Source organism: Rhinolophus hipposideros (assembly GCF_964194185.1).
Source record: "Rhinolophus hipposideros genome assembly, chromosome: 11".
NCBI lineage: Eukaryota > Metazoa > Chordata > Mammalia > Chiroptera > Rhinolophidae > Rhinolophus > Rhinolophus hipposideros.
In genome coordinates, this window is record NC_138057.1 from 50,633,114 (window position 1) to 50,653,810 (window position 20,697).

The 20,697-nt window shown below is 35.2% G+C and overlaps 1 protein-coding gene across 1 annotated transcript in view; it reads left to right on the forward strand.

Moving 5' to 3' along the window:
• The window catches only part of UBE2R2 (ubiquitin conjugating enzyme E2 R2), an 84,406-nt gene that overhangs the window by 44,151 nt on the left and 19,558 nt on the right, over positions 1-20,697 (forward strand). The window contains exon 2 of the mRNA XM_081065434.1: positions 14,674-14,760. Within this exon, the coding sequence (XP_080921560.1) occupies positions 14,674-14,760 (87 nt within the window). The remainder of the gene's footprint in view (positions 1-14,673; positions 14,761-20,697) is intronic.

Genomic DNA, 20,697 nt, shown 5'->3' on the forward strand with positions numbered 1-20,697 from the left:
AAACTTTATTCCATGTCATTTGATATGATAAACAGAGCCAAGAGTTAAGAGATTTTTTTCTTTTTTGCCATTGCCACTATCAAAATCTAGACTTTTTCCCTTTCATACCTAATGAAGTTATTTTAACTGATTGCAGTTGTTAAACATGCCTCTTATCAAATACCTCACTCTCTGTCAGCCCCCTACTCAAGAATCTGTCTTTTCTTGGTGTTTAATTAGGCAGGAATGCAGAAGATAACATATAGGCAGCATGCTATTAAATTACTTTTTTTGCTTTAATAATCTTGATGCTTGGCATATATTTCTCTCTGCTTGGCTGAACTATACAAGGTCTGACAATTAAATTTGAGAACTTGCCACCGTGCGCTTACATTGGCAGCACTGTACAAACAGCTCGGTAAGGTTTCGGTGTCTCACAGCTGTGTTTGGTACAACATGTGGTAGTGTCTTGCTGAGTGGTGTTCATTGTTGTTGTTGCATGTTTTTGTGTACCGTCATGAGAATGTCTGAGTTTGAATTAAAGCAACGAACAAACATTAAATTTCTTGTTAAACTTGGCAAGAGTGGAAGTGAAATCAGGGACATGTTAGTCCGAGTTTACGAGGATAATGCCATGAAGAAAACGGCAATGTGCAAATTGATTAAACGTTTTTCTGAGGGGAGAGAAAGCGTCACTGATGAAGAGAGATCAGGGCAGCCAGTAATAAGCAGAATTGAAAAAAAAAACATTGCAAAAATTCATCGAATTGTGTGTCCAAATCATTGGCTGACTGTGAGAAGCATAGCAGACCAAGTAAACATTAATAGAGAAACAGGAAAATCTTAACTGAAAATCTTGGCATGAGAAAGGTTTGCAAAAATGGTCTCAAAGGAGCTCACTGATGAACAAAAGCAAAGGAGAGTCGAAGTTTGTCAAGACCTTTTGGAGAGGCAAGGCGATGTTTTGGGCTGTGTTATCACTAGTGATGAAACATGGGTATACCAATAAGACCTTGAAACAAAGCATCAAAGTGCATAATGGAAGTCAGCCAATTCTCTATGACCAAAAAAGTTCCGTCAGTCCAAAACAAGTCAAAATGATGTTGCTAAACCTTTTTTGATTTCAGAGGCATTATTCATTATGAATTTGTACCAACTGGACAAGTAGTTAAGCAAGTTTACTATTTGGAAATGCTGAAAGGCTGCATGAAAAAGACGAAATCTACCTGAATTTTTTGCCAACAATTCATGGCTCTTACATCATGACAATGCACCAGCTCACACGGCACTGTCTGTGAGGGAGTTTTTAGCCAGTAAGCAAATCACTGTATTGGAACACCCTCCCTACTCATCTGATCTGGCCCCCAATGACTTCTTTCTTTACCCGAAGATAAAGGAAATATTGAAAGGAAGACATTTTGATGACATTCAGGACATCAAGGGTAATACAACCACAGCTCTGATTCCAGAAAAAGAGTTCCAAAATTGCTTTGAAGGGTGGACTAGGTGCTGGCATCGGTGCATAGCTTCCCAAGGGGAGTACTTTGAAGGTGATCATAGTGATATTCAGCAATGAGGTGTGTAGCACTTTTTCTAGGGTGAGTTCACAAACTTAATTGCCAGACTACGTATGCTGTGTACTCTTGCTGTGTAAAGTAATTTCATTTCTTACTGCTGTACACAAAGAATATTATCCTGTATTTTTAAAAAGTTGCTGACTCATTTTGTATATAGGAGTGGTTTTCTATATAAGCTTCTCAGAAGTTATACAGAATCCATGAATAGGCTTCTAGGTAGAGTATATTTCTCCTTTTTGGCTTGTTCATGTCCTTGGCCTGTTTTACTATATATAGGTTTGTCGTCATGCCTTGATTTAGAAGCACTCTTTTATAAAGATATTAACTTCTTGTCAGAAGTCACAAACGTTGTTTAATTTGTATCATGTTATAGAATTCATCAATCATTTCCTTTAGGATCTTTAACTTTTGGTGTGATACCTAGAGAAAGTACATGATGGAATTAAAAAGTTGTTCATGAGGGGTCGGCCTGGTGGCTCAGGTGGTTGAAGCTCTGTGCTCCTGACGCTGAAGACTGCCTGTTCGATTCCCACATGGGCCAGTAGGTTCTCAACCACAAGGTTGCTGGTTCGACTCCTCCACTCCCTCCATGGGATGGTGGGCAGCACCCCATGCAACTAAGATTGAACAGGACACCTTGCGCTGAGCTGCCTGCCAGATGGCTCAGTTGGTTGGAGCGCATCCTCTCAGCCACAATATTGCGGGTTCGACTGCCATGGTGGGTGGTGGGCTGTGCCCCCTGTAACTAACAACAGCAACTGGACCTGGAGCTTGGCTGTGCCCTCCACAACTAAGACTGAAAGGACAACAGCTTGACTTGGAAAAAGCCCTGGAAATACACACTTTTCCCCAATAAAGTCCTGTTAAAAAAAAAAAAAGTTCATGAAATTTTTAGAAAGAATATAATTGGTACTTATTTTTATCTTACGCACTGCACCTTTTAAAATTGGTTATGTATAACCATTTTTAATTTGTCTTCGGTACACTCTCCTAGTATAGTGTCAAAATTAGTAATTTTATCTGCTACTGTTCATAAATGTAAACATATGAGGTACTAAAGATACTATGTTAATAAGGGCTGAAAGAGCTGAGAGGAAGAATTCCTTAGCACTGGAATGCCTTTTCTTGTGACTGAAAGCATGCAGGCTTTTGCTTGGAGCTCCTGTGTTCAGAAGATCAAGAACCCAGGTGTTTTATCCTGGCTGTCAAGTGTCCCATCATCTTTAGAGCCTAGGTTATATAATTGGAGTGGCAAAAATGCTACATAATTGTTATTAACAGTTAAATCTATTTTTTAAAGTTGTTGTCAAAGTAATACATGAAAATGGTTTGTAAAGTAATAATGTATAATCACTTGCACTATTCCCTTTCTACCCCTGAACACTTCTCCCCAAAGACAACTAATTTGAAACTTTTCAAATGTCTTCTGCTTTTCTACATGTCTTCTGTATTTCTAAATATTTGTATTGCTGTTTCTTGATTTATTTTTTATTTTAGTTCATTATCTATTGAATTTTTACTACGGAAGATAAGGATTTCTTCTTACATTATGATACCACCACATTCCACAGACACACATTAGCTCTCTTTCCCTTGCATAGTTTAGTTTAACTTTGATTTAGGTTAATTTTCAGTGTTGTGGTATGACTATGTAAATAATAGTCCCAGTTGAGCCATGTCATATACCTTTTTCCCCCAGGTGCAATGTTTTGTTTCTGGTGAAGTTAATTGACCTACCCAACTCCTCTTTACTTACTTTTCTAAAGTACTCTGAACTCTGCCGGAAGTATAAATCTCTCTTCAGAATGTTCAAATACACAAGGTTATCGTATTCGAATGCTCTATAATTAAAATATGACAAACATTTTAAGTTTTATCAAATTTATCAAATCTCTGCTAGAGCCCTTTCTGTGCTCTCTTCCAGAACTGTCTTCCCACTCCACAGAATAATCCTGATTTCTAAAAGCATAGATTAGTTTTGTCTATTCTTGAATTTCATTATAAATAGATTTGTAAGTATGAATCTGTTTTATGTCTGGCTTCTTTCAAAGTTATGTTTATGTGATTTATCCCTATTGTTATGTATAGTTGTAGATCACTTATTCTTACTGCTATATAGTATTCTATTAAATGACTGTTTCACTTATCCATTCTCCTATTGATGGCCATTTGGGTCGCTTCAGATTTTTGTCTATATGAATATTGCTACCATGTATATTACCTTCCAATTAATGCTTTTGGTGAAAATACAAACCTTTCTGTTGGGTATATATCTAGAAATGGAATTTCTGAGTTATAGGCTATACTTATGTACAGCTGTAGTAGATACAAACAAATGTTTTTCTAAAAGTGGTTTACCTTCTCACAAGCAGTATATGAGTTATTATACTTTTGCATCCTTGACAATCTTTTTCATTTTAGGTACTGTTGTAAATTTGCATTTCGCTAATGGCTACTGAAGTTGAACACCTATCTTTATTTTTGAATTTATTTCTTGGCATTTGGATATCCTCTTATAGTTTAAATCTTTTGTCCATTTTTATTATTTTTTCTTTTTCTTATTAATTTGTAGGAGTTCTTCCCCCTCCTTCTCCCCACCGTCACTTGGGTTCAAGCCGTTGTTTCTCAGTCTAGTTGTAGGACACAGCTCCCTGGCCCATGCTGGTATTGTGAGCCTGGCGCTCCTCCCCCCCCCCCCCCATAGTTGGTCGCCAGTCGTCGATTGGCCGCTCACAGCAGCTCATGACAGTTCTCACTGGCGGCACATGGTAGCCCACGCAGCACACAGCCGCCCAGCTCCAGGGAGGGCTGTTGTTCACTATCTTAGCTGTAGAGGGCGCAGCTCACTGGCCCATGTGGGAATCAAACTGGCGACCTCAGCATTAGGAGCAGGCGCTCCAACCACCTGAACCACCAATTTGTGGGAATTCTTTATATACTCTGGATACAATTCATTTGTTGAATATATGTATTGTGTATACCTTCTCCTGCCCTATGGCTTGCTTGTTCTCTGTCTTAGTGATGTTGTTTGATGAACCGGAAGTTCTTAGTTTTAAAGGCAAATTTATCAGTGTTTGTTTTTTTTTGTGGTTAGTAAATCCTATTTAAGAATTTTTGTCTACTCCAATGTCATGAAGATTTCTTTTTGTGTGTGATAAAATATATGTTAAGTGTACATACAGTTCAGTGGCATTAAATACGTTCACGTTGTTGTGTAGCAGTTACCACCATCCATATCCAGAATATTTTCATCTTCTCAAACTGAAACTTTAACCATTGAACAATAAGGCCCCATTCCCTCCTCCCCTTAATCCCTGGCAACCGCCATTCTATTTACTCTCTCATTTTGACTATTCTAGGTAACTCATATAAGTAGAATCATACAGTATTTGTCCTCTTATGACTGGCTTGTTTCACTTAGCCTAATATCATCTAGGGTCATTCATGTTTAGCATGTGGCCGAATCTCCTTCCTTTTTAAAGCTGAATAGTCCGTTGTATGTATGTACTATATTTTGTTTATCCATTGATGGATACTTTGGTTGCTCTCACCATTTGGCTATGATGAATAAGTTTCTGTGAACATGGGTATATAAATATCTGTGTTGCTGCATAATGTGGTAATTCTATTTTTAATTTTTTGAGGAACCACCACACTGTTTTGTGTAGTGTCTGCACCATTTTACATTTCTACCATCACTGAACATTTCCAATTTCTCCACATCCTCACCAGCATTTGTTTTGTTTTGGTAACAGCCATCCTAATGGGTGTACAGTGGTATCTCATTGTGGTTTCGATTTACATTTCCCTAATGACTGTTGATGTTGAACATCTTCTCATGTGCTTATTGGCCATTTGTATATTTTCTTTGGCGAAATGTCTATTCAAGTCAGTTGTCTAGTTTCTAATCCAGGTGTTTTGTTGTTGAGTTTTAGTTCATTATATATTCTGGATATTAATTCCTCATCAGTTACATGCTTTGCAAATATTTTCTCCCTTTTGTGGGTTGCCTTTTCATTCTGTTGATAGTGTCATTTAACGTCTAAAAGTTTTTAATTTTGATGTAGCCCAGTTTATTAATATTTCTTTGTTGATGTGCTTTTGATATCATATCCTAGAAATATTGCCAAATCCCATATCATGACGTTTTCTCCCTGTTTTCTTCTACGAGTCTTATAATTTTAGGTCTTATGTTTAGATCTTTAATCTATTTTGAGTTAATATTTGTATATGGTGTAAAGTAAGGGACCAATTTCATTCTTTTCTATGTACATATCCAGTTTTCCCATCATCATTTGTTGAAAAGACTGTCCCTCCCCATTGAATGATTTTGCCCCCCTTGTCAAAAAATCATTTGATCATACACATATGAGGGTTTATCTCTGGGCTCTCTATTCCATTAATGTATATGTCTGTCTTTATGCTGGTATCACATTGTCTTGATTACTGTAGCTTTATGTGTAGTAAGTTTTAACATCAGGAAATATGAGACCTCCAACATTGTTCTTTTCAAGATTGTTTTGGTTGTTTGGAGTTCCTTGAGATTTCACATGAATTTTAGGGTGGATTTTTCTATTTCTGCAAAAATCATAATTGGGATTTTGATAGAGATTGTTTTGAATCTGTAGATCGTTTTGAGTAGAATTGACATCTTAAGAATATTAAGTTTTCCAACCCACGAACATGGGATGTCTCTTCATTTATTTGTGTCATCTTTAATTTCTTTCAACAACATTTTGTAATTTTCAGTGTATACTTCTTTTACCTTCTTGGTTAAGTATATTCCTAAGTATTTTATTCTGGTGCTGTTCTTTGCTATCCTGAGGCTATTGTAAACGAAATTGTTTTCTTGATTTGTGGATTAATTGATATAGAAATGCAACTTTTTTTGGCAACTGATTTTTGGATGTTGATTTTGTATCCTGCAACATTGCTGAATTTGTTTATTCTGTTTTTGTTTTGTGTGGAATCTTTAAGGTTTTCCACTTACGTTTGCAAACATAATTTTACTTCTTCCTTTCCAATTTAATACCTTTTATTTCTTTTTCCTCGTCTAATTGCTCTGCCTAAGACTTCCAGCATGAAGATGTTCTTTTATGTTTCTTCCTAGAAACTATAGTTTTAATTTTGCGCTTAGGTTTATGGTCCATCTGTAAATGATTTAAGACGAGTCAAGGTTAAGTTTTCTATGTAGATACCCAGTTGCACCAGTACCATTTATGGAAAATGCTATCCTTTCTGTCACTCAATTGCAGTGTTGGCTTTTGTTGTAAACTGGGTGATCTTACATATGTCTGTTTTGGGACCTTTCTTCTGTATCTCTTTTTCTGTGGTAAGTCTTCAAATCTAGTGATGTATGTCTACAAGTAACTTTATTCCTTTTCAGATTGTTTTTGGCTGTTCTATATCCTTTGTATTTTCCACATGAATTTTAGTATCAGCTTATCAATTTCCACAAGAAAACTTACTGGAATTTCATTCAGTCTATATATCAATTTGGGGACAGTGGACACCTTAATAATATTGAGAGTTTTAGTCTATGAACGTGGTATATCGTTCTACTTATTTAGGTCTTTTTAATTTTTCTCATCAGTGTTTTACAGTTTTCAGTATAAAGATCACACACATTTTCCTGTAGGCTTATCCCTATATAATGTCTTTGCAGTTTTATTGAGATACAATTATATTAGTTTAAGGTGTGTAACATAATGATTAAATAGGAGTATATATTGTGAAATGATTACCACAATAGATATAGTTAACATCCGTCACCTCATGTAGTTACAGAACATTTTTCTTGTGAGAACTTTTAAGATCTACTCTTATCAAGTCTCAAATGTACAGCACAGTATTGCTCACTATATTCACCATAGTGTACATTACATTCCCAGAACTTATAACTGGAAGTTTGTACTTTCTGACCACCTTTTCCCCCACACCCCGCTCCCCTGCTTTTGGCAGTTTCCATTCTGTTCTATGTATCTGTGAGTTTGTGAATGTTTGTTTTTATTTCACTTAGTAAAGTGCCCTTCAGCTCTACCTGTTTTTGCAGAAGGCAGGTTTTCCCCTTTTTAAATGGCTGTATTATATTTGTGTGTGTGTGTGTGTGTGTACACATATACATATACACACCACATTTTCTTTGTCCATTCATCTGTTATGGACAGTTTAGGTTGTTTTCATATCTTGGCTATTGTAACGATGCTATAGATTTTTTTTTAAATGATACTGTTTAATTTTTGTGTAATTACTTTGTATTCAGTGCTCTTCTAAATTACTTACCGATTATAATACTTTATAGATCCTGTTGGGTATTGTACATACTTATGGCTTTGGGGGGAGGGCAGTGAAGCATCTGTTTTGATAGCTTCCAAGAAAGGATACCATTGGGAGGTAATGTTGAGACTTAACATATCTAAAAATGCATTTATTTGATCTTTATAATTGAATGATAGCTTTGCTGAGTGTAGAGTGAGAGGTTTAAAATAATTGTTCCACAGAATGTTAAGGGCATTGTCCTCTCTCCAGTGTTGCTGTCGAGAAGTCTCATATGATAAGATTTTTTTTCTCTATGGAACCTTTCCCCCCTCACAGTTTCATTGAGATATAATTGACACATAACATTGTGTAAATACTCTGTGGAATCTTATAGGCTCTTCTGAATCTTATAGGCTCTTCTTTTTGTCCCCAATGTTTTGAAATTTCACAATGATATGTCTTGGTGTAGGTTTTTTTCATTCATTGTGTTGGGCATCAGTTGATTTTGTCTACTTGTATGTTTGATTTTAGAAACTTTTCTTAAATGATTTTCCCTTTTTTAAACTCCACTTATATGGATGTTGACCTTCCTGGACTGGTCTTTTAATTTTTTTTCTCCTTATTTTTCATATTTGCTTTTCTTTCTCTTTTTTCGGAGGTATCTTCAATTCTGTCTTATAGCCCATATACACGTATGTGCATGTGTGTATTTCCTTTTTGCTATCATAGTTTTAACTTTTTGAAAATATTTTTAATTTGAGTGTCCCCTCCCCCCATCTTTGACCTCCTTATTATACGGATTCTGTTTCTTAACGTTCTGAGAACATTACATTTTTTGAGGTTTTTTTGCTTCAAGGTGTTATATCTTTTAATTTTTTTCTTTCAAGTCACTGTATTGCGGTATAATTGACATGTTTTGTTTTGTTTTTGTTTTTTTCTGTGGGGGATGGTCAACTACCTCAAAGAAGAATCCTTTTTTCTACCTATCATGTATAGGCCTGATTGCCAGCCTTTTTAGACCCAGGTGGAAAAAGGAATTCCAGGATCTTACCATTTAATAGTGAGATTTTCCCTGTTCTCAGTTTGTTTTCCCCACACTCAGCTCTACTCGGTTCAACCATGGTGGAGAGTAAATCTCACCCTCTGTTACTGTGGTGTGGTCTAGTCACTGATCAGCACAGGGCGAGATTCTAGGGATCTGACTACTCTTGATACAGACTTTTGACCGGTCCTCCTGTTTTCAGCACTACTTCACTTGGTGTCTCTAATTTCTGAATTTTGCCGTGGTTCTGTGGAAGGAAGGAAGGAAGCCTACTCCTTTGCTTCCTGACCATCAACCTGGTTTTAAATTCTCTTTGATTCTTCTAAATTAGTTACCATTTACCCTTCTGCTTTCCAGCTTCCAAAATGTTGATGTCTTTGTGTTATCCCATTTGGAGTTCAGTAAGAGAATTGGGGATTTTCTGTTATTTATAGTTCATTTTAATTTTAGGATAATTAGATGTAGTATTATAGTAATTCTAAATTAAATTTTTTAGATTGGTATTTTTAATCAATCAAGACTCATAGTTTCTTAACTTTAAAGCCTGTGGCACATATTACAGTATCACTAGGTATAGTACTCACTTTATTCTTCACATACTATTACTGAACAATTTTAAAGTTTATATTGGTGGTTGGCAGACTTTTGAAACTTTCAGCAAGTTAATAAGAAAACATGTTTTGATTTCTTTTGCTGTCATGTTGGAAACGTTATCCTATAGCAGATGTAAGCTGATGACATAGCAGAAAAACTCAGTGGGAATGTCCTCATCTCACACAAACTCTGGGCACGAATCCAAATGCAGCAGTAAACACTACATTTGGTGTCAACTGAACTATTACCAAGTATAGTTGTGTTTAGGACAGGGAAACTTCTTTTTAACCTATTTAATAGTATGTTAATATCCAGGTAGCAGGAATAGTTAGAATACATTTTACTATTCGTATGTTTTTTTGTCATGGATGAAATTTTGAATGAAAATAATTAGTAGGATAAAATTAACTTTAATACTACACATTAGGGGTTATTAAAATTTTGTTCCAAGCCAATGTGTTATTTTATTTTCTAAATTACTTTTTGGTCTCTTTTTCTTTGCCCAGATATTTTTCGTTTTTTGTATGTGTCATAGTTGGGGAGAATAGCGAGCCAGGGAAAGTTATACTGAGAGCATATTAAGTTAAAAAGATCTTGAGAGGAGCTAAGGAGTGTGAGAAAGGGCGGGCAGAAAAGCTAGAGCATGAGGAGACAGCGGAATTGGAGAAGTCCAGGAAAAAAAATGGTTGGAGAAGACAAAATGATAAACACGGGGAAGTGCTTCTTGGTAGTCAAAGACGTGGACTCTGTTCCTCAATTAATAGATCATCTATATTTGTGGCTACATATACGACTCAAAAACTTTTTCTTAATACATTTTATTGGGGAGCAGCGTGTTTCTCCAGGGCCCATCAGCTCCAAGTCATTGTCCTTCAGTCTTGTTGTGGAGGGCGCAGCTCAGCTCTAAGTCTAGTCGCCGTTTTCAGTCTTTAGTTGCAGGGGGCGCAGCCCACCATCCCATGCGGGGATTGAACCGGCAACTCTGTTGTTCGGAGCTCTCGCTCTAACCAGTTGAGCCATCCAGCCACCCCATACAACTCACTTTTTAACTTAACAACTGAGTAAAGAAAAAAAATGATGTATATAAAGCATTTAGCCCAATGCCTGCCACCTGGTAAGCCCTTAGAAGTATTATTTATCACCACTTCCACTTGTCATTTTCACCTATTTCTTCAATCCAGACAACTGATAATAGTTTTCTGAAAATTGTCCTTGATTTTTCCCTTTCCTTTATTCCCAAAATCAAGTCAATCACTAGGTCTCATTGATTATACTTCCTAGATGTATCAAAGTAAGTCTTCTTTTGTTTATTCCTACTGTCTCTGCCTTTGTTCTCATATGTAAGCCTATCTACATTCTTTTCCTTCTGTTTTTAGGTCCCCTTTTCACTTTGGCCTCAATTTGGCTCAAGTAGCAGCACCCTTGTGTAAATCTTCCCAAATCATCTCAGACAGAGTTTGCATTTCTTTCACATTGCTCTCTAGCACCTAGGAGAGCACTTAATTTGTAATCATTTATTTGCATGTCTATTTTTTCAGTTAGACCATAGCCATTCCAGGGTAGGGGTAGTGTTATAACTATCTTTGTTTCCCACCTCCCACCATTGGTACCTGACAACCTGATAGGTTTCTAGCAATGTGTTGAATGATTGAAAAGTTGAAAATATTAGCATAAATGCTCAGTTTCTGAATAACTGAAAATAGATGTCTGGTGAGTACAGTGATTTCATTGAGGGTACACTTAAGAGTGCTCTGAGCATTTTAGAGAAGGCATATGCAGTAATGATACAGAAACTATTTTGGAGGTACTTGTCCTTGTGAGTTTGCACATTAGTGAAGAAAGATATAAGGAGTTGCCTGAAAAAAGTCTCTCTCAGAATCTAAATTACTTCTCTAACAATTGTATATTTTTAGGTGTAATCTTTCAGATTTATTTCCTGCATTTCTTTTTTTAAAATGTATGTTTCAATTACAGTTGACATACGATATTGTATTAGTTTCCGGTGTACAACATAGTGATTAGACATTGTATACCTTAAAAAGCAATCACCCTGGTAAGTCTAGTACTCATCTGACACCATACATAATTATTAGTGTTATTGACTATATTCCCTATGCTGTCTTTTACATACTGTGACTGTTTTTGTAACTGGCAATTTGTACTTCTTAATCTCTTTCACCTTTTCCACCCATCCTGCCCCATCTGGCGACCACCAATTTGTTCTTTGTATCTACGAGTTTGTATCTCTTTTGTTTGTTCGTTTATTGTTTTTTAGATTCCACATATAAGCAAATCATACAGTATTTTTCTTTCTCTGACTTATTTCACTAAGCAAAATACATTCTAGGTCCATCTGTGTTGTTGCAAATGGTAAGATGTCATTCTTTTTTACGGCTGTGTAATATTCCTTTGTGTATATGTACCACATTTTCTTTGTCCATTCGTCTTCCGATGGACACTGAGGTTGCTTCCATATCTTGGCTATGTAACTAATGTTGCAGTGAGCATAGGGGTGCAGATCTCTTTTCGAATTAGTGTTTTGAATTTCTTTGGATAAATACCCAGAAGTGGGATTGTTAGATCATGTGAGTTCTGTTTTTAATTTTTGGAGGAACCTCTGTACCGTTTTCCATAATTGCTGCACCAATTTGTAATCCCACCAACAGTGCCCAAGGGTTCCCTTTTCTCCACATCCTGGTCAACACTTGTTGTTCGTTGATTTTTTGATGATAGCCATTCTGACAGCTGTGAGGTGGTATCTCATTGTGGTTTTTAATTTGTTTTCTCCTGATGATTATTGACATTGAGCATCTTTTCATATGTCTATTGGCCATCTGTATGTCCTCTTTGGAGAAATATCTGTTCAGGTTCTCTGCCCATTTTTTAATTGGATTGTTTGGGGTTTTTTGGTGTTAAGTCGATGTTAAGTGGGCGTTCCTTTATATATTTGGGATATTAACTCCTTATCTGATGTATCATTGGTGAATATCTTCTCCCATTCAGTAGGCTATCGTTTTGTTTTGTTGATGGTTTCCTTTGCTGTGCAAAATTGTTTTAGTTTGATGTAGTCCCATTTGTATATTTTTCTTCTGTTTTCCTTGCCTGGGGAGACATATCCAAAAAAAATATTTCCGAGAGTGATGTCAAAGAGCTTATTGCCTATGTTTTCTTCTAGTTTTATGGGTTTGGGTCTTACCTTAAAGTCTTTAATCCATTTTGAGTTTATTTTTGATTATGGTGTAAGAAAGTGATCTAGTTACATTTTTTTTTCGTGTATTTGTACAGTTTTTTCAATACCATTTTATTGAAGAGATTGTCTTTACCCCATTGTATATTCTTGCCTCCTTTGTCGTATGAGTAGATTAGTTGACCATATAGGCATGGGTTTATTTCTGGGCTCTCTATTCTGTTCTGTTGATTTTTGTGTCTGTTTTTATGCCAATGCCATGCACACATTTTGGGGGGGGGGGAATAATGCTGTACTTCTCTATTATAGTAAAAATTTAATATGTAAAAATTACTGGATTTTTCTTACTAAAAATCTTCTAGATTCTTAGGAATTTGTCAGAGCTTTTCAAAGCCTTTATGGAAATCTCATATGCCAGGTTTTTCTACTAAATTTTTTAGTTAGTCTATTGTTTGACCTAAAGAGCAAGTGAGGTCTTATAGGGAACCACCAGAAAAGGTCAAAGTATGACAGTTTTTTGGGAGTAAAGTTTTGAAGAAGTTGCAACTCATTCTGGTCTTCACTTTGAATGTGAGCTGTTAGTTTTAAGGCTACTATGGCTCTGGAGAGCAAGACATGAGATTAAGGCAAATTAAAAGACCACAGAGTTTACTGTTTTTATTGAGGTTCAGCTGTTTTTCTTTTCTTTTTCTTTTCTTTTTTGTTAATTAGGGAAGGGGAACAGGACTTTATTGGGGAACAGTGTGTACTTCCAGGACTTTTTTCCAAGTCAGGTTGTTGTCCTTTCAATCTTAGTTGTGGAGGGCGCCATTCAGCTTCAAGTTGTTGTCCTTTCAGTCTTAATTGTGGAGGGCGCAGCTCAGCTTCAGGCCCAGTTGCCGTTGCTAGTTGCAGGGGGCGCAGCCCACCATCATCCCTTGTGGAAGTCGAGGAATCGAATTGGCAACCTTGTGGTTGAGAGCTCACTGGCCCATGTGGGAATCGAACCGGCAGCCTTTGGAGTTAGGAGCATGGAGCTCTAACCAGCTGAGCCTCTGGGCGGGCCCTCAGCTGTTTTTCTTGAATTAGATGCTCCCTGAATTGCTGCAAGCCTTTGGTTATTTTCTAGATTCTGAAGAAGTTGATTCTTATAATTTTGCCAGTTTTTTCATTGCTTTTATCAAAGAACGAATTTTTGAGGATCCTGACTACCATTTTCACTAATGTCCTTAGCATATTTACACTTAGCTTGTTCTTTCTTACCTTTCCTCGCACTCTTTTACTGGTATTGTTAGATGAAACTTTCTGGATTTCTTTGTATTTGAAATATGGGGTACTGCCAATGACATTCACTGCAACAATATTTATAATAGCAAAAGATTAAAAATAACCCAAATGCCCCCAAAATAAATGTTTTTTTAAAAATGATTCCTCTATATATCCATTTGATGGAACATTATACAGATACCAACAATTATACCTTTGAAGATAATTTTATGACATAGGAACATGTTTATGATATGATATAGATGGAAAAAACAGATTATAAAATACAGTATTTTCGAATTTTTGAAAATAAGTTTTGTAAAGAAATAAGTATATGTATGCACCAAAAATCTACTGTAAGTAGCTTTTATCAAAATGGTAGCATTTATTATTTCTGGGTAGTGATTAAATTATGTGAACAAAAAAACAACTTTGTTCTGTATTGTGTATCATAAGCTTGTATTAATTGTTTTTGTTATAAAAATAAAATGTAATAACTAATGTGACACACCATATTACTGTTTTCATTCACGTGAGTTCAATTAAAAATTATATGGCTATTGAGTTTTGGTGATTTAACATAAACTCTTATAAATATTTGAAGAGATGCTGCAAGAATATGCTAATTAACCTTAACTCTGGTATTTGGGCTAACAAAATATATAGGAGTTATTTTAATCCTGAGTCTATAGAAAGGAGTTCTGTTTCATTGCGGTGTAATACAGTTAACTACTAGGCAAGTGAATAATCTGTAATCTCATTTATTAGCATTTCGTGTGTTTTCTTTTCAGGCGCATATTAAATTTCCTATTGACTACCCATATTCACCACCTACCTTCAGATTCTTGACCAAAATGTGGCACCCCAACATTTATGAGGTAAGAGACATCTATCATAAATTTCTCCAGAGATTTATTTTTTAGGTACAATCTTTTAAAATAGCCTTTATATCTGAGTATGCTATGGTAGTTGTGCCAAAGCTACAAAGGACTATTCATGGTTTCCTATTTTTCGTTAGTTTAATTGTTCAAAATGGAGGGTAACTTCATACTACTAGTGTATATTATAGTTCATTTAAGATTGAGGCTTTAAGTTTTTGCTACTAATTGCTAAGATTATAATGCATCTGTTAACATTTGCATTTTTTAAATTTAGTAAATAGTCATACATACTTATTTGTGTACCGATCCTCTAACTTCACAGCAAGGGTCACCTGTTGCTATGATCAGAGATGCAGCTTTTGGGGGGAGGGTTTGTTACTATATTTGGTTTGCAGAGCAGTTGAGAACCTCTTTTGGAATATATCCAAAGTGAGGTTCTTTTACTGGACAAGTCCATGTGCCTGGGGTAATCATTTCTACATTTGTTGATGAAATATACTTAACTTTGGGCTAACATAAGGATGCTATAACGATGCATTATGTTTCTCAGAAAAATATGTCAGAGCCCACTAAAATATCCTTTGCCATTCTGTTATCTTTTACTTTGCAATAGGTTTCTGAAGTGGTCTCATTTTATTGTAGCTGTGGTCCAAGCATTAAAATTGCTTTTTAAAATTTGCAGCCTTAGTCATATAGTCCCTTTTTGGCCTGATGGATATTAGGAAGTACCTTTGCTCCAGAAACAGCTATATAGCCTTTGAAATGCTTATAAGCAAGAAATGGAGAACTTAACTCTAGGGTCCCGAATTTAGATCTCAGTCTGTATAAATTAGCATACTGGAGCAGCTTTGTCGTTTTTCACAGCCTGCTTTTTCTGTAAGGCATTATCTTCATTTTTTTCTTTCATTCCTAAAACAGGACAAACTGGTGCTCTAAAAGGTGATATGTAGTTACCTTTTCAGAAATAAGCTCCCAGAATATTGTTTTCTTTAGTATCGTCAGTATTTGACATCATAATACAAATAAACAGTAGTGAATACCTTATAGTGTTCTATGTAAGTTATTCTATTGTAGGACAGAGACTGTAGAAACCATTCACTGTTTCATAAGTTCAAACTGAGTTCAGTACACATATACAAATATTTTTTGTCCCTGTCCATTTAATAATCAGAAGTTCTTGCCTTCAAAACAATGTAGTATTATATAGATTTTAGATAGCAAGACAATTGAGAAGACTCAAGTTTTTGTCTTGCTACTGAGAACTAATTCACCTTAAGCCATATGTTCACTTAGTTTTTATCTTAGTTATCTAAATTTCAAACTCCTCAAAAGGAATAAAAGATTCGGAGCTCTGAAGGAAGAAAGTGTAGGTTAACTACCTTTCTACTGTTTTTTGTTTTGTTTTGTTTTGTTTTTTAAACTACCTAGGTAAGCTATTTGTATAAGATTTAGTATTGGATCATTATTTAAAAAATATTTTTCATATTCATAATAAAAATTCTAACAATAAAATAATGCATGCCTATCTTATAAAATATGCAGTTGTTTCCATGCCATAAATGTTTTGTTTTAAAAGAAGTGATGTCAGAGTTAGGAATTAAATTTGATGCAATCAAAGGGTTCATAAGAAATGCTTGTTACATTAATTAATTTACTTTTGCTACACTCTGGAAATGGTTTCAGAACTGAACTTTTTGAGGGCGCATGTCAGTATTTGTGATTTTAGAGATCGTAAGGGCTCATGGTTCTTGGCCAAAGGGATATTCTTGGAAGTTGCTCTTTACTCACCCACCTGTGGTAGAATACAAGGAATCTTGATGTCAGGTTTCTCTAGTCACCAAAATGTTTACTATAGAGCTACTTATAACTGGGGTTTAAAGGGATGAACAATGATAAGAAAAAGCAAAAATACAAAAGCAAAAGCCTAAATTCCAAAATATAGGAATTGAAAGGGTTTTTGGTATGTTAACTTTATGAGCACTATAAATATTATAGACTATTACTGGTAGAAAATAGTTTATTGTGTAGTTTTAAAAATCACAAGAGCTTTGGTTACGGTTTTGTTAGCGATGCCCGCGGACACATTACTATAGCCCCAAAAGTGATAAATACTGCTGTGTTATATGAGTGAATTTAATTATTTTAACATTCACTGTACCATTGCCATGTTTGTGAAATTTATAAATATCAAGTGGAAACTTGGAGAACAAAAGAAATGTAACTTGTCATCAATGATTATACTGTACAGTCTACGCCTTTCTGTTGAATGAGCTGAAAAATAGTTTCCTGGTTACATGTTGTGTGATCAGGAGACGGCCAGTGTACCCCATTTGCTTCACATGCCATGTATTAAAATGAGGTTTTTGTACACATTTTCTTCAAACGTGACATCTATGGCAACACAAAATCTCACTACTCTTTATTATTTATTTATTTATTTATTTACATTTTTTAAATAATAAACTAATTTTTAGACTAGTTTTAGGTTTACCACAAATTGAATGAAAAGTACACAGAAATACTTAATATTTGATGATCCTTTTAGTACTAGTGAGTTATAGAACATAGCATGGAGCTTTATTTTTTAAATAACAAAGATATTTTTTTTGAAGTAGTATACAAACCATTTTTCCTGTACATTGCTCACAGATAAATGTCATCAATGCAGCCATTAAATAAAGGTGACAGTAAGAGTGTATTTTAGGCTACTTGGTAGCAATAGGAAAATATTTTGCTATTTCACTAAGGTTCTAGTTTTGAAGAGTTATTCTTGATTCTAGACCCAAATGATTCTCAAAACATTACCCTAATCTCTATAGCCACCAACATTGTAAGGAGGTAGCAATTTGGGTACTATTCTGTTATCATTAGGGTATGGTATTTTTAAATGTTACTGTTTTAAATAATGATTAAAAATAGACCCTATTAATGGGTCTATTTTGTGCTTTTCCTAAGACATGTCATCTTAGCTTGTCTCCCATAAAATACCACAGGTGGGTGGCTTAACCAACAGAAATGTGTTTTCTCATAGTTCAGGAAGCTAGAAGTCTTAAGATCAAGGGGCCAGCATGGTTGGTTTATGGTGACAACTCTCCTCCTGGCTTATCTCTGTGTCCTCATGTGGCTTGAGGAGAGAGAGCTAGGTAGCTAGCGCTTTGCTGTCTCTTACAAGTTTTTTAAAAGGTTATTGCCAAATCTACAGAACCATTACTTTTTGGAATAATAAAATTTAGGCTATATAAATGGTGAATGGGCCTAACTAATTATGCATAGTTTATGAAGTTTATAATTATTTAGATGGATGATAGGCCATTAGGAATAAAATAGATAAGACCCATAATCAGCTTTTCAAAAACTGAAAGAACTGGACGTAGCTAGAGGTCCTGCATAATAAATCCATAATTATAAATTATATATTTAAATTACACAGAAAAGATGAGGTAAAAGCAAGCATACTGTATTAGGGTTCTCCAGAGTAAGAGAACCAATGGGACATATAGAGATATACTATATGAGGAGATTTATTAAAAGAATTGGCTTACATGGTTCTTAAAGTCTGAGAATTCCCGCAATCTGCCCTCTGCAAACTGTAAAACTAGGGGGAGCCAATAGGGTAACTCCCTGTTGGAGCCCAGAGTCCTGTCACCCAGGGAGTAGCTTGTGTAAGTTCCAGGGTCTCAAGGCCCGAGAACCAGGAGTTCTGATGTCCCAGCTCAAGAAGGGAGAGAGAATTTGTTCTACCTCCACATTTTTGTTTTATTCGGGCCCTCAACTGATTGGATGATGCCTGCCACATTTGATGAGGGCGGATCTTCTTTACTCCGTCTGCTGATTCAAATACTAATCTCTTCCAGAAACACCCTCACAGACACACCCAGAAACAATGTTTTATCAGCTATCTGAGCATCGCTTAACCCAGTCATGTTGACATAAAATTAACCATCCTTTTTCTACCCTTCCTCCCTTGCCATCCCCATGTATGGTCTTTCTGTATTCTACGTACATCATTATGTTCGCAAGAAGTGTAATTTGACTGAAAGTACATTTGAATCCTTGAAATAGCAAGATTTTGTAATAAGGGTTTACTCCCTTTTTAATAACAGTAAAATTATTTTTAAGTAGTAAAACAAATGGTAGCTTACCTGGTTCTACTTCACCTCCTTTGATTGAACATATGTTTCTTTCTCTTTGATTAAATTATATTCTTTGTTTAATGGAATTATCTTTAGAGCTTCTGTGGTATTTCTTTGATATCTCTGAGAATTTATTTTAATGGTTATTCCATCCAGGAATTAAATAATGAAACCAAAGAAATCACATTAGAATTTATTACAAAGTTATAATATTGCATTCTCTGATGATATTTCACAACTAGGACAAAACTGCTTTAGTTCATTTTTCTTAAACTCATAAATTTTAAATATGAAATTTAAAAGTTCTATAGTATTTAGAATGGTTTTTATTAAAATGCTTTGATTTCGATACCTAGGTGTTATAAGCATACTAAAAATATTAAGTTTAAACCTACTTTTTAAAAAAATTATTTTGAAATAATTTTAGATGTGAAGAGTTTCCAAAATTGTACAGAAAATTCTCATACACCTTTTACTCAGATTCCTTGAATTTTAATATCTTAACCATCAAAACTAAGACTTTAACTTTGGAACACTACTATTAAGTAAACTACAGACTTTATTTAGAATAAAGTATGGAATGGGGAACTTAAAACATATATTACTTGTCCTTGGCTGCTCTCTATTCTTCTAGGTGAGACACACTATTTCTGTATTATGTTGTTAAATCACCAGAAAAAATATGCTTGAACTCTGTGATCTTAACTCACATAAAAGTGCTCAGTGCTGTGTTAAGATTTTGTTACATTATTTATTGTGTTAATTTTTTTTTTTTTTAAAGATTTTTATTGGGGAAGGGGAACAGGACTTTATTGGGGAACAGTGTGTACTTCCAGGACGTTTTTCCAAGTCAAGTTGTTGTCCTTTCAATCTTAGTTGTGGAGAGTGCAGCTCAGCTCCAGGTCCAGTTGCCATTGCTAGTTGCAGGGGGCAAAGCCCACCATCCCTTGCGGGAGTCGAACCAGCAACCTTGTGGTTGAGAGGACGCTCTCCAACCAACTGAGCCATCCGGGAGCTCAGTGACAGCTCAGCTCAAGCTGCTGTGTTCAATCTTAGTTGCAGAGGTCGTTGCCCACAATCCCTTGCGGGGAATTGAACTGGCAACCTTTTGGTTGAGAGCCCACTGGCTGATGTGGGAATCGAACCAGCAGCCTTTGGAGTTAGGAGCATGGAGCTCTAACCACCTGAGCCACCGGGCTGGTCCTATTGTGTTAATTTTTTAATGTTCATTTGATAAATGGTTACAATTTACATAATTTTAGTCAGTGGTCTTTTAAAAAGGGACCTGAATAAATCATTTCTCTTTGAATTCATTTAAAAATTCTTAAAATGAATATGAATGCTTATATTTTAGAAAGTATAACCTAATATATTTTATTTGTCTTAGCTACTAGGATAAATTGACAAAAATAACTTCTCTTTGGTAACTGGTAAAATATATTTGTTTTCTTTTTAATTGTCTTTATCTTTTGAAAAAGTCACTATTGATTGACTTGTAAAATTTTCTGTAGTTCTAAAAAATTAAAGTTTTATAGAATGTTCCCGTAGAACTCCCAAAGTCTGTATGTGAGTTTCATCTTGGTTTATATGAACCAAATACATAAGGTAGAAAGTCAACAGAAACCAGAAGATTTTGACTCTCATTTGTGTTGAAATTTTACCTAGCAAAGGTGATTTAATAACACATGTTATTGAAAGTTTGAATTCTGTGTGCTTATTTAGATTTTGCTTTTTTCCTTAAAAAAATTAAAATACCAGTTTGCTCTACGAGAATAAACATACCTTAAGGATTTAACTATAG